The 13,438-nt window shown below is 40.2% G+C and overlaps 3 protein-coding genes across 5 annotated transcripts in view; 1 reads left to right on the top strand and 2 right to left on the bottom strand.

Annotated features, from left to right (window-relative positions):
• Nucleotides 1-103: 103 nt before the first annotated feature.
• On the bottom strand, nt 104-2,766 carry LOC131455301 (cyclin-T2-like). 2 transcript variants are annotated; one of them, XM_058622851.1, is made up of 6 exons: nt 2,609-2,766; nt 1,944-2,025; nt 1,704-1,832; nt 1,314-1,374; nt 755-817; nt 104-236 (listed from the first exon to the last, which is right to left on the bottom strand). In XM_058622851.1, the coding sequence occupies exons 1-6, from the start codon at nt 2,764-2,766 to the stop codon at nt 157-159; spliced, it is 573 nt and encodes a 190-aa protein (XP_058478834.1). In that variant the 3' UTR covers nt 104-156. The 2 variants fall into 2 exon arrangements, with proteins under 2 accessions (XP_058478834.1, XP_058478835.1); XM_058622852.1 differs by lacking the exons at nt 755-817; nt 1,314-1,374 and having other exon boundaries at nt 144-236.
• Nucleotides 2,752-13,438, top strand: part of LOC131455300 (transmembrane protein 163a-like) — a 60,916-nt gene continuing 50,229 nt past the window's right edge. Inside the window, exons 1-2 of one of the 2 annotated variants that reach the window (XM_058622850.1) lie at nt 2,752-2,840; nt 11,275-11,745. In XM_058622850.1, coding sequence (XP_058478833.1) covers nt 11,553-11,745 — 193 coding nt within the window. In that variant the 5' untranslated portion in view covers nt 2,752-2,840; nt 11,275-11,552. Of the gene's footprint in view, nt 2,841-11,150; nt 11,746-13,438 lie in introns of those variants that run through there. The other variant, XM_058622849.1, reaches the window with a different exon arrangement.
• Nucleotides 3,951-9,001, bottom strand: acmsd (aminocarboxymuconate semialdehyde decarboxylase). Its single transcript, XM_058622848.1, has 10 exons — nt 8,830-9,001; nt 7,784-7,828; nt 7,190-7,286; nt 7,035-7,084; nt 6,141-6,377; nt 5,870-5,963; nt 5,371-5,466; nt 5,047-5,219; nt 4,244-4,342; nt 3,951-4,048 (listed from the first exon to the last, which is right to left on the bottom strand). The coding sequence occupies exons 1-10, from the start codon at nt 8,884-8,886 to the stop codon at nt 3,986-3,988; spliced, it is 1,011 nt and encodes a 336-aa protein (XP_058478831.1). The 5' UTR covers nt 8,887-9,001; the 3' UTR covers nt 3,951-3,985.

Here is a 13,438-nt window from a genome sequence, read left to right as displayed (position 1 = left end):
AACACTACAAGCCACCCAAGCCACCTGTCCGGCTTCCTTTAAATGAAGGAGTGGAGCTTAGGGGGTGGGGGCAAGCGTCCCAACAACCGCCAGCGCAAGTAGGGCCCGTTGGACACCGAAAGGGTACCCTGCATTACAGGAAGCTATGGTGTGCAGTCAAAGTGCAACAAAGGAGGGGCAGGATAACAACCTGTTGGTAGCCATGAAATAGGAAGTCTGTGCCAGATCCTTGCTTGCTGTGAGAGACAAAGAGAAAAACAGACAGAGAGAGATAAAAAAAAAGAATGAGCATTTATTTATTATCATTAGGAAATTTTTTTTAAATACATTTTCATTGCACTTTTTAAGCAAAGACCAAGACTGAAACACTGAAAACGGGTTCAACATTTTGAAATTCACAAATATTCACTTTGACAAATCGCACAAAGCAAAAAATGAAGACAAATAACTGGGCAGTGGAGTTCAATGCAATAATGTAATTCATTCATATATTTGTTAAGAATGAAGTACCTGCTGTCTGTCCTTGGAACAAAAATGGCAAAACTCAATGAAATATTCAAAATTCAGTCTCGGACTTTGCCTAATAAGTGTCGATTGTTATCAATTATGTGTTAAAAAAAAGGGGTCATCAAAAAGAACAAGGCTTGTGGTCATGTAACCAAGTCAGCAAGGTTTTCACCCCCCCTCCCCACCCTTATTTGAGGTGGGACAAACAAGACCAGAGGGCACAAAGAGCAAAGAAGGAAGCCTCTACCTCTCACTAGCTGGGAACATTTCACCACATCAGTGTGTGGGTGATCAATAGTAATTTCAAAGCCTGGAACAAAATACATGACAGGTGAGATCAACACAAACACTGTTGGGAGGTGACATGTCATTTTGACATCTGGCGTTCATTTGGAAATTGAAAATGTCAACTCAGATTCCTGTAGGGAATTTGCACTACAACTCAAGCGAATTATAAATGTTGTTAATGTTAAAAATTGGGCGCAATCAACTCGGCTGTGGCCACGTTCACCATGGATTACATCTCTCAGTACTAAGTGTAATCAATAAATTAAATCCATGCCACTGCCCAAGACTAATGTTAACACCAAAAGAATGACATGTCACCTTAACATAATACATATTTCGACAAAATACATATTACAGTAGCTGGTAAATCTGAACAGGCTGTGATAGATACAAATCAAGACTTATCAAGAGCACTACTCTTATTGATAATAATAAAGCCAAAGATAATAATGACCATGAAAAACAAAAGAGCTCTCTCTCTCTCTCACACGTCATCCACTCCAGTCACCACTACTTACCCAGGGTCTGCAGCACTATGGATTCAAGTATCACCAGCTCTTGAGCTTGCTGGAGGTATGCCTGAAGTTTGATAGACAGTCATTACAACACAATTGTAATGAGTCTATTAATCTATCCCTCTAACATCTGATTTCAAGTGGACACAACTCCAAGCAGAGAGGCTTGTTTTATTGTTGATTTTTATGTACGTGGAGGTGTTTGTTACACACCAACAGCAGGCCATATGAGCAAAAGAAATAAGGCTCTTTATAAAGAGCGAGAGGATGTATCACAGCCAGTTATACGGTACACACACAAACCTTGACCACTGAGAACTGGGAAGATAGATCTAGGGAAGGAAAAAGGGAAACAGCTTTACACTATACAAAATGCAGAGTTCCCAAACTTACGTTACTTTTAGTGTCCATCGGTGGTTCTTGAGGATTTAAGCAAGCATGTGCCACTTTGATCACATGTTCGAGTTTCCGGGGTTGCTCTTCCACTTTAGCAGCCAAGAATAATGTGGTTGGAGATATTATCTGTACAAAAAGCATCACGTTATTACAATCCATAGCCAAACTACCACAAGAATGACTTCACTGAAGTCTTGAACTGATACCAGGTTGCAGGTTATGTAACTGCATACTTACATTTCTATGGAATTTGGTGAAAGAGTGGTGCATATAAAACCTATGCATGTAAACAATGGCTGTATTTATTGTGAGTTGGGAGCTAGAAGGTGAGTTAAGGACAACTATGGTCAATGCTTGATTTAAATCAGTGAATATTTGCTATTTTCCTGCACGACGACGCTAATCACATGGCTATATAAGAGCCCCTGCCACAGGGCAAAGACGCTCAGAGCAAAGTTAGCATCTGAACCAGAGTCATGGCAATGAAGCAGTCTTAGCTTTGAGCTAACTGTACTGGCGCTAAAGCAAAATAGAAATATGACACAAAAGAAAACGCTACCTTATGTGGCCTAATTGGGAGCGTTACTATTTGGTGACTTGTGCCGAGTTGGGTTCAAAATGTTGGAGCTGCTTTACATAAGCTGAAGCGTGGTTAGCAACAGCTGCTAATGGCCTTTCAACCATGAATCTTCGGCTAGCCAGCTAACGTGCTGTATTTGCGCAAAGCAACACGTCAAGTTACGACCCAGAGGTTCCACATTGACATTAAACAGTAGGACATTAAAAGTGGAAAACCGCAGCGGACGGTTTAACGCGAGCTCACATTTACGGGCCCGCATCAACTGCTAGCGCCATGTCAACTTCCAGCCTAACCGAGGACCAAGTTTGTTTACAAAGGATACACATTGAGTCTCTGGCCCATGTCTTGGATCAGATTCGCCGCCTGCTGTCTGTAAGAGAGCTCCCGGTCTGGTTCTACCCCGCATCGACGAGACGGCGTGCTTTCGAGCTGCTCCCGGGTGTAGAACCACTTGGACGAGGATCCCCGGCAGGCCGCCATTGCTCCCCTACGATGGGCATCTGCAAAGCGGGTGTGACGTCACGGTGGCACAGGAAACCACCGCTTTTTCGACGGTAGGGGCCTTCGTGCTAATCTGCTGTCCATGTGTTCTCGTTTGTTATTAACGTTACCACATGTTTTACAGTTGGAGACTTCATTGTGGCGAACTAAGTTGTAGTCATTCATTTGCATTCGACCAACATTGTTAAGTCAATCACTGTGGTTAAAGAATGAACAGGAGAGAAACCTGAAATGTTTGATGGTTGATTTTCAACTACAGAACAATACACATGACAGAGATGTCACTATTGTGCATATTCATGAGGGTGTAAAATGGTCCACTATGTAAGAATTAGTGGCTTCTATCTGTGAAACTCCTCTACTTAAAGTGAGAACTACACTGACCCTCCCATACTTGAGATAATATTGTAGCCGTTACAATATAATTTGTCTTTATTTGTCTTTGTTTGTCTGGGCTATTGTAGTAACATGGCAGCTTCCCTAAAGCAAGGCCCTTGTGTAAATAATGTAAAGCTTTTTCTAAGGCTATTGGACCTGTAAAATAATGGCTTTTCTGATGGGGCGTTCACTTTGCAGCAGAATCTCTGTGGTAGAAAAACTGAGATATGTGTAAATTTGATGATAGTCAGAGAGACAAACTGACAGAATTACATGTAGGTCCAGCAATTTAGAGTTCAGTTAAAAAAAGACTTAAAAGAAGTCATCAAAAGTCTGCTTTCATTGAGGCATATTTTCCGCAGTGACACCACATTTACCTTTAATTAAATGATGGTGTTGCTGAGAAGTTGGAACTTCGGCTAGAATCATTTTGTCCTGTGGAGGGCAGCATTACACCTACACCTCTCAGTGTACAACCTGCTGGAAATTATTATAATCAGAAGAAGTAGTGTTGCTTTTAAAAAAAACAACAAAAAACATTGCCACATATATTATGTATCTAGGCCAATGATTAAATAAATAACTTGTAACAGAAAAGGACAATACATTCCATTTAACATTACAGATATTTGGAATGATCACATTCTGTACTTGGTAAAGTACAGAAGTACAAATACTTGGTTTATGCTATTTGAACAAGCTCAAGAAATACTGACAGTAAAATTGTTAACTATTTAATTATTTTTAAACCGCTATATAACTATAAATGAAGACATTGCACAAAATCACTGGGTGTATTTCAGATCTTTATTCAAAATTTTTATTCAAATTGTTCTCGCTTTAGTCCCAAGAATTCCAGTGCATTTTCAGCAAGCAATTTGTCCTGCAAAAGAAAGGAATACACATCAGTGGAAAACATTTTTTTTTTTTTTTTACTATTGAACACTAGCAGAATTGTCTTCCTGTCAAGCATTTTGCACCTGGCCGTGTGTTAGAATGAAGAGTGTTATTGTTGCCAATATTTTTACTGAGTGAAGGAGACTAATACAAATCAATGACAATCATCAAATGTCATTACCTTTAATGTTTCATCAAACTCATCCATGGATTCAATCAGTGATCCAGGCTGAAGCTCTCCAAGTGGAAATGGATAATCTGTTCCCAGCATTACTTTATTCTGAAAGAGGAATTCATAGGCTATAACGTGTGAACTTAAAATACGATTACTGTATGAAACACATTGATGGTTTTCTTTATGCCAAAGTGATGAAAGCAGGAATAGTAACTGTTATGAGTGGAGTCACTGTAAAGAATACCACTGCATTCACACAACAGAAGAACCCTAAAAAAAGCCAACTTGTCTAGAGAATTGGGTGTGGACATTCTCCAGTGTGTGCCGATTACATGTTATGATGGACCCAGTGGGCGAATGTGTGGGTGAGACAAATTCACACTAGCAGGAGCATCTCTAGAGGATCTATGCGAGGGGATGGAGTCTGACTTTAATATCTGACTCTTGTATGATGTTCCCATTCACTCACTATGGATCTTTCAGAGTATCTCCTGCTGTGTTCTCACACGGGCTCACTCTGACATCTGGAGATTAGACTTGGGTTAGGAGAGAGAGAACAACATTTGTATTCATACTCTGCTGAGATTCAGTGTACACCTGAGGGCATTTTAAGACTTTATTTATCTGGTGGGCCTATTTTGTAGGATTCAATCATTATTATTATTATTATTATTATTATAATAGAAAAACACTTTTGATGTCGTCAGACTAGTACTAACGAACTCTACTCTACCTGCTCAAAACTCTAACTGCTCCTTTGTCTTTTTAATGGAACGCTCTCTGACCACAAGTAAAGTAATAAAGCTCACTTTTCCAATAACATCTACAAGCAGCTTGAGGGCAGTGGGATCGTGAACTAGCGAATCTGTGTAGAAAGACCCAAGGTATTTCCGTGGACTGATCTTGTTGTCAACCGCGCACAGGTCTGGTCGGACCGTGTGCCCGTGTTCGATTCTGCCAATGGTGAATGGGAAAGAGCCACCTGTAATCACAATGAAATAGAAAATACGTATTAATTGTCAAACAATATCTGAACCTCAAATGAGGCAAACACCCAAGAGCTTATATTATTCTATTATAGCTTTAATGTACTGCATTTAAAATGCACAGGCAAAACCAGGTCTCCTCTGTACCTCCATGAGCAAAGCAGACTTTCAGTTTAGGGAATCTCTCGAAGATGCCTCCAAATATCATCGAGCAAATAGCCATGGTTGTCTCAGAGGGCATGCCTTTGTCATGGGAAAGACCAAAAAATACAAGTTTTCTTTGCACATTATAATTAAATGTCTTGTCAATGTAATACATCAGTAGCATCATTGCGACGCATATGCATTATTGGTTACAAGTGGAAGTAATTTCATCAAATGTGACACAAAAGCTGCTCAAAGAAAACCCACGGCAATGAAGGGATTGTAAACGTATTTAGTAATGTGATTATCTGGTTTTGATAGCGTTATAAATTACATTTTACCATAGTAGATATGATGTTATTGCTGCGCGACAGAAATACTGTAATGAGACACGGCTCTATTTCCGCGGTTTCTCGCGAGAAAATGTTACACTACAGGCAATATACAGTAGAGTACAGACAATATAGATTTTCCACTTGTGCTCCTATTCCATCTTCCTTACCCACCAGCCAGGGCAGCCAATACTTAGCCATCCTGCCATCTGTCTGCATGTCCCATGGGTGAACAAATATGGAGCAGCCCAGCTCCTCAGCTTCCTGTGGGGAGGGAACAGTGCAAGATCGGAATTTCTCCAGGAAGGAGAAATACAAAAGAAAGCGGCTGTTGTCTTTAGTCCAACCAGTGTAATATCTGCATTATGCATATTTGTATCTAATACCACTAAACTCATAAGGGTATAATAAAACCATATATTATAGTATGGAGTGTCTCACAGCATAGAAAGGATAGAGTTCAGGGGCATTGAGGTCCCAGTTGTTGATATGAGAGCCGATCTGCACCCCAGGGAAGCCCAGCTCTTTTACACAGCGCCTCATCTCCAGTACGGCCAAGTCAGGAGCTTGCATGGGCAGCGTTCCAAGGCCCACAAACCTTTTGGGGTGGCTACGCACTGTCTCGGCCAAATTGTCATTTAAAATGATGCAGAGATCCAGTGTGTCGTGAGGTTTGGCCTGCAACCAAAATAATAAAATTATTCAGGGAAATGTAGCTGTGGTCGTCGTTATGCATTTTACTCCATGTGCTCGTTTGTGGTGTTGATGCCAATGACACTGGAGAAAAAACAAAGACCGATAAGCAGCATCGTGAGCAAGAAGGTGTTTTGTAATACAGTTACAGAGACATATTCATAGGTAGTATATTCGATGTCTGCCAATAAACCCTCCCACATGCTAGTAACATGCTAGAGCTTTAAAGCTGCTATCAGTGATGTCATCTTTTGACTTAATTACTCTCCTTTGCAGCCATTCTTCTTCTTAGTCTTTCTCCTTGGTGTTTTATGGAAGTTGACATCCGTAATGTTGTATTACGGCTTCATTCTTATATATTTGTCTTCCTTTCTCATCACCGCCGCATTTTCCTTAACGTTCCCCTCCCTATGTCACTTCATGAACCACTAGCCTAAACTCACAAGCACAGACTACCTCTTTGTGGAATTTTGACTTCTCATTTGACATTTAGACTGACACTCAATCATTTTACTCAGGATCAGTGATAACTGTTGGAATATAGAGTCATTTAACACCTATTTTAACTTAAGTATTTACTTTAGGCACATAACACTCCATCGTAATGCCATAGCTGCAATGTTTTTGACCTAATTGACTCACCCAGTAACTGAACATCACAGGAACAGTAGAAAGGACTTGAACCGTCACACCTGAATATGAGGCAGGGAAACCTAATTTTAGTTATGAATGGGATGAAAAGTCATGGCCCTTGTGTTTTTCAGTTATAGAAACACATGTCTGTGCATGACATGTACCATGTTGGTCCATGTCTTGTATGCGCGCATTCGCATCCCAGCAGTTTTCTTGAATCACCCGGAACAGATTGCCATCCTTCATCATGTTTGCTTCACCCTGGAACAGAACATTTATACCACTGTTATATCTTTATATGACTGCAACATGCTCACTGGTTCTCCATGGTAGCATCTGTCCACCTTTGGGGCCACTTTACTCAGTGATTTTATGGCTTGTGGGTGTGTTTTGGATTTGGTAACTGTTCCAAATTCAACCGCATGATGGCAGCAGACGGCAGATTTAGCTTTTATCAGCAAAAAAAAAAAAAAGTTGCATCCAGTCTCTCAGCTCCCAGAGTGCTTAGTGTGCTGGTGTGTGGCTGCTGTGTTTGAAGTGAATCTCTTTGCTGATGCAGTGGCACCATGCTGATTTCTGCAGCTGCTCACATGGAGCAGTGTGACAGGTCCAGAGGGTGGGGCGTGCAGTGAGGGAAGACGCTGCTGTGTGCACTGCGTATTGCACAGTACACTTGCATACGTGCGCCTGTACCTGTGCCCTTTGTACTCATGCACAGAAACAACACAGTATATCTGCATATTTGCACACTGACTCACCTTGCAGTGATGTTGAAGTTGGACAAACCCATCGTATCCATATCTCTGAAACACATGCGACATTGTACACTTTTACATATTTAATTTTGAAATATGAAATCCTTATCTAAACAACAGCATTGTTGACTATTGACTGTATTATTATATCTACAAGGGTTTAATGTACCCACACCAATGCAATGCCCCCGAATAAATCAAGAGTGAATCCAATCTGAAGATTCAGACTCTTCTGCATACAGATGAAGCCACAAATGATCTACTTGAGCAACACAGCCAGTAAAGGCCCATTTCATAATCCTGCCCATCAGAGATGTCGTGTAGTTAAAGAGATGGATGGACAGATATAGAGATACTAAACAGTTCACTGTCTCCGTCTTGCAGCCATCTTCTTTCTTGAAATAAATGCATACCAGTGCAACAGCAGCGCTAATAAGAAGTTTAACTTAACTCTCTGTTTTGGATCCAGGAAAGTGTAAGAGGCAGTCTCTCACAAAAACGTAAGATGACTTCCTACCAAGTTTTATTAGAACTTCATACAAACGTGTCATTAGTGACCCTTAAAGAATAGTGAGTGTATGTAAATGCACTGTACTGTATTGGCTGTAAATTATACTAGCGTGTGTTACATATGTTATCTAAAACTAGAAAGAAAGTAAGAAAGAAGGACAGGTAAAAGAAAGAAAGAAAAATGCAGCCATGTGTCCGGTCCAGCTCTAAATCTGGGAAATCATTAGCCAAAGCCAAGCCTCCACTGTGACAAAGACATAAGAGCAGGATCTGATAAGGTAAGGCCAGTGCCACCTATTGATTAAAGTTTAACCAACCATAGAGAGCAGTGACTTATGTGTGCTCACTGGCAGTGCAGTGGGAAATGTCTCTTTTATTTTAGTGCTGAATTAAAAGACCTCTGCACGAGACAGGAAAGCAGCAAGCAAAGGTGGTTTTTTTCCAACCCACTGAACTGCACAGAATTAGATCCAGCCCATAAATTGTGTGTACTCAAGGCTCAACATTAGGGGCTGTAACAAAAATCTCAGAGTGCCTACCTGCTTCAGATCTGGCCACTCCTTTGGTAAAATGTGATTATGGATATCAACCTTCATCCTTGAGATAACACTCGGGAAAACCTCCGAGCTGTGCTGCGGGAGAAGTCTTGCACCGAATGAACGCAAAACCACTAAATCCCCTTCTCGCTGTCAGCCTGTGACCAATAGCTGGCAGGTGAATGACTGTGGGGACAGCCTTGTCATTTATTACCTACTCTATTAAACACACAGCAAGTTGTCAACAGTCTGACCGGGTGGTACTGACTCAACTACATCTACATTTGTGCATATTTCATAAATGGATTTACGGATAGAGGGATATTCATTGCATTTTCCCTTTTTTAGCATGATGTTTTAATTTAGTCTGCATAATTACACTGTAGTGGTCACTGACTATTGTAACTAAAAAGGTTGTGTTTGTTGGTTCAAGTATTAAATACTTTTGAGAATGTGAAAAGACTGATGCTGATAAGTGGATTAAATGTGTCATGGACGTGACTCTCTCCTTGTTTGTCTTAGATACTTTTGATAGTATAGTTATAGTATAGTGCCGATGCTGAAGATCACAGGCTGACTGCCTAATATGTCAGTGAAATGATTATTCAACTCTCCACAGTCCTGCAACTTGGCGCCCCCTGGTGCAGTGAAGTCAGTGAGAGTAAAGGCAGTATGCAGGCAGCTTGTATGCACATGTCTTTCACTCCCACTACCAGCTGCTCCCATCCGGACGACGCGACAGGGTTCCAGTCAAAAAACAAGACAATATATCAGAATAGATAGAAGAACTCATTCATTCCCATATCTGTCAGTCTCCTACATATACTCCATGTTAAGAAGGACCTTGATGTTTTATGGGGTTTGTATCTTAATTCTAATCGTCTATGTCATGTATTGTGTTTGTGCTTGGTGGTATGTATGGCTTTGTGTCCATGGACAAATGGACAAATGAAGCAGGACAAATGAAGCAGTCTTGAGTATTGAAAGAAGGAAAGTTGTTGGCACTAACATGAACTATTTACATAAACTGATCAAAATAGCAAAACATCAGTAGAAAGTACATCTTTTTAATCCTTTATTGTTGCTTTATACATAATGTGGCTCATCTGATTCATGACCTTCATCAGTTGCTTTCTTGCTTCAGGCATCATTTGTTTGGTAACCAAAAAAAACTGTCAATAGATTCCTTGTGTGCGCACAAATGTGGCCAATAAAGCTGATTCTGATTCTGATTGATAAGATCCATCAGGGGTGGGAACCTCCAGAGACGCCACGATACGATATTATCACGATATTTAAGCCACGATACAATGTTATTGTGATACTGTGATATACTGAGTGTTACTGAGACTGAGCGAAATCATATATTGCTATATACTCACACAACAGCGCTAGTGAGAGTGAGCACTTGGCACCATCTAGTGGACTGAAACGTCAGTTGATTTTTTTTTTAAGCTAATCCACAAAAAGTTTAATATTTATTTGTGACATCAGTTTAAAAAAGTGCTAAAAAAACAATACTTGGAGTCTCAAAAGCAGCATAATATCACCACGCAAAATAGTGCGATATTTCAATGTATGGATATCCCCCCCAAACCCTGAAAGATCCATTAATGTGAAATCAAATTAGATTTATTGTCATTTTCCCTTTCACACAACCAGTGTAATGTAACAAAGTACTAATACTTACTGTACAAAAAGTACAATATTCACACATACTTTACTTACTAGTTATGTATATTTCTAACAACTTTTACTCTACTACATTTTCTCTAACTATCGTTACTCTGGCTTTAACTCCGTTAAACTGGCTTCAACTTCTACCAAAAGTAATTTTCTGGGAAGATACTTGTACTTTTACTCCCTTAGTATCCATTTTAGGTACTTTATACAAGACTGCACACAACAGTAGAACAGAAAAAAAAGGAGGGGCTTTTCCTCGGGATCCAATTATTAACAGACATCAAAAACCCTGAGACTTCTTTAAAATGGCAGTTGCATGTCCACATTATTAAAGATACATGTAACAGGTGGTTGAACAATAGATAGAAGTAGTAACAAATGTAAAATGTAAGTACATAGTGTACAAAATGAAAGTAATAAAAGGTAAATAAACTAATTGGGTCATTGATATAAGATAATCAAACTATACAATTAAGATAAATAAATATGTTAAAAGGTAAATAAAAATAATAAAAGGTATCAGACAAACCAAAGCTCATCTGAAACTTGATGACAGATGTTGCTGTGTGTGTGTGTGTGTGTGTGTGTGAAGGGGGGAGAGAGTGATAGAGGAGGAGAGGAGGAGGGAGAGAAGGAGGAGGCAAAACTTGCTGGCACCGCCTGCCATGTTCACAGCAGATCCCAGCAATTTATCGCGCCGCCGCATCTCGAAACCTTAAGTATCTGTAACTGGCTTATTTTGGCGCGCTGTGTGTTTCCATCCAGGCTGCACAGCTGCTCCTCTGCTCCAACACTGTTGAGTTGGTCTGTTTGCTGATGCCGGTGCGATAAACCCCCCTCCCCACCCCCTCTCATCTTCCCTTATCGCCATCTCTTATCTTCCTCTCCTGCGCAACTGAGTCGACACCGGTGGCAGAGCGGACGCGCTGGATGGCTGCTGCACTTAACAAACCGGCGTGAATCCCCCCCTTTTTTTTGTTTGTTTGTGACAATCTTTCTCCTACCTGAGCCTGAAAAGAACAAAAACAACAACTGCAGCAACAATGACAGACCCGGCGACTCAAGAGTCCTACCCTGTCCCGGACCCGACTATTGTGGATGCGACGGTGCGGAACGGCCAGTGCCCCCCGGATGGCTTCACTAACAACCACCACCAGCCAGCCAAGAGCTCCAGCCAGCCCGAGGCGCTCAGCACGGGCCAGGAGATGAAAATGACCGAGACTGTGGAGGGAGAAGGTAACTTCATCCATCACTGTCATGTTTGGAATATGGTTTCTTGGGGAAAAAAAAACTTGTGGACGTGTGAGTGAGGGAGGGGTGCAAGTGGTATCCTATTTTTTACCCGTGTGAGATATTTTAGGCCCATCTGACTTGAATAATTTATGCTAGTCCTACATCAGTCTTATTCAGATGAGAGCAAAGCAAAAGCTTAATTTAGAGTTCAATGATTGTTCAGTTTGTCGCCTATGTCATTCATCCATTCACTTTTAGGCACTACATTACAAGTTGTCTATGGGAATATGTTGCCAAAATGTTAGGAAATTAAATAATTATTAATATTAAGAAATTATAGAAGCTGCACTAAATTATATTGCTTAAAGTCAGACTAACACACAATACATTTGGGAGTCAAATCGATGACTCAATTAATCATCAACTATTTTCATAATCGATCAGTTTTTAGTTTTTTAAAGAAATCTGATTATCTGATTTTTCAGCTTCTTAAATGTGAATATTTTCTGGTTTCTTTGCTCCATATATCAAAGAAATCATTAACATTGAATAATTTTTTGGTTTGTGGACAAAACAAGACATTTGAGGGACTTTACGGACCCAACGATTACTCAATAAATCAAGAAAAAAATCGACAGACAAATCGATTTATTAAAATAATCGTTAGTTGCAATCTTATTTCAGTTGGATTTAAACTGTTATAGGCGCCCTGTAAATTTTTCTCAGATTTGGCCTTCAAGCTTTGACCCAGATATAATAGAGGAAGCTGGTACACAAGAAGAAGAAGAAGAAAACAACAGCGAGGAAAACAAAATGCATCGGTGCATTTGAAATGAAATTCATGCTCTGTCAGCTGAAATAATTAAATATATCTGAGGTAAATGGATGGCATGACATGATGGTACCAACTAGATTTGCGCTAATTTTAGTTTTGGTTTGTGATGTAATAGGCTGACTGGAAATGTCTAATACTAACAAGCTGAAAGGGGGCATATTACTCCTTTTAGTGCAGTGGAGGGAGACATGCTTCATTCAGTAAATAGACTCCCCAGAATCCCCACTTGTGTTTGAATACTGGGTCAAGAATTAGTCCAAATAAAGGGCGTAGTCATAACTGTAGCTTGAATTAAACATAATATGTCATTTCTGACACTCGGGGTCTCTCAATCAAAACAATAACAAAAGACCTACAGTAGTTTGATGTTGAGAAGCAGTGTGGGATCATGGGTAATAATAATGATAACAATAACTTTATTTTGGGGACGTACAATAATACTGGCACAATATCGGTATCGGCAGATATTGGCTTTTAAATGTATTATCGGAAATTGGCAAACACGCCAAGATCCGCCGATAAGACTAATGAGTAAAATAGTATGCTGAAAAAGCTGCTACCTTCTTGACTACTATGCTACCCCCCCCCCCCCTTTGATGCTTATAATAAATATATTATCTTGTGCAAAATAAACAAGTTGGGCAAAAGGAAAGACGTATATATACTGTATAGGTGTCGGTTATTGGCCCAAGCACTCCCAGATATCGGCATATCGGATATTGGCAAAAAGTCCGATATCGTCCATCCCTGTTTTATTTACCAGGGATGGACCACCATTGCGTTGTTGTCTTTGGGCTAACCTTAACTGAAATATGGATTTCAGAGGATATAAAAGAGTGTTGGAAACATTTCAGCCAACAT

This window comes from Solea solea, chromosome 2 (genome assembly GCF_958295425.1).
Source record: "Solea solea chromosome 2, fSolSol10.1, whole genome shotgun sequence".
NCBI classification, from domain to species: Eukaryota; Metazoa; Chordata; class Actinopteri; order Pleuronectiformes; family Soleidae; genus Solea; species Solea solea.
This window is presented reverse-complemented; position numbering and strand designations above follow the sequence as displayed.

Excerpts from the sequence above, each read along its gene's own strand:
- LOC131455301 (XM_058622851.1), bottom strand. The coding sequence starts at position 2,766 with ATGGCGGCCTGCCGGGGATCCTCGTCCAAGTGGTTCTACACCCGGGAG. Across the intron at positions 1,375-1,703 it reads CGATGGACACTAAAAGTAAC|GCATACCTCCAGCAAGCTCA; the intron begins GTAAGTTTGGGA and ends ATCAAACTTCAG. Across the intron at positions 237-754 it reads ATGTTCCCAGCTAGTGAGAG|CAAGCAAGGATCTGGCACAG; the intron begins GTAGAGGCTTCC and ends TGTCTCTCACAG.
- acmsd (XM_058622848.1), bottom strand. The coding sequence starts at position 8,886 with ATGAAGGTTGATATCCATAATCACATTTTACCAAAGGAGTGGCCAGAT. Across the intron at positions 5,467-5,869 it reads TTGGCTGCCCTGGCTGGTGG|GCATGCCCTCTGAGACAACC; the intron begins GTAAGGAAGATG and ends CCCATGACAAAG. Across the intron at positions 4,343-5,046 it reads TTGTAGATGTTATTGGAAAA|AATAAAGTAATGCTGGGAAC; the intron begins GTGAGCTTTATT and ends TTCCTCTTTCAG.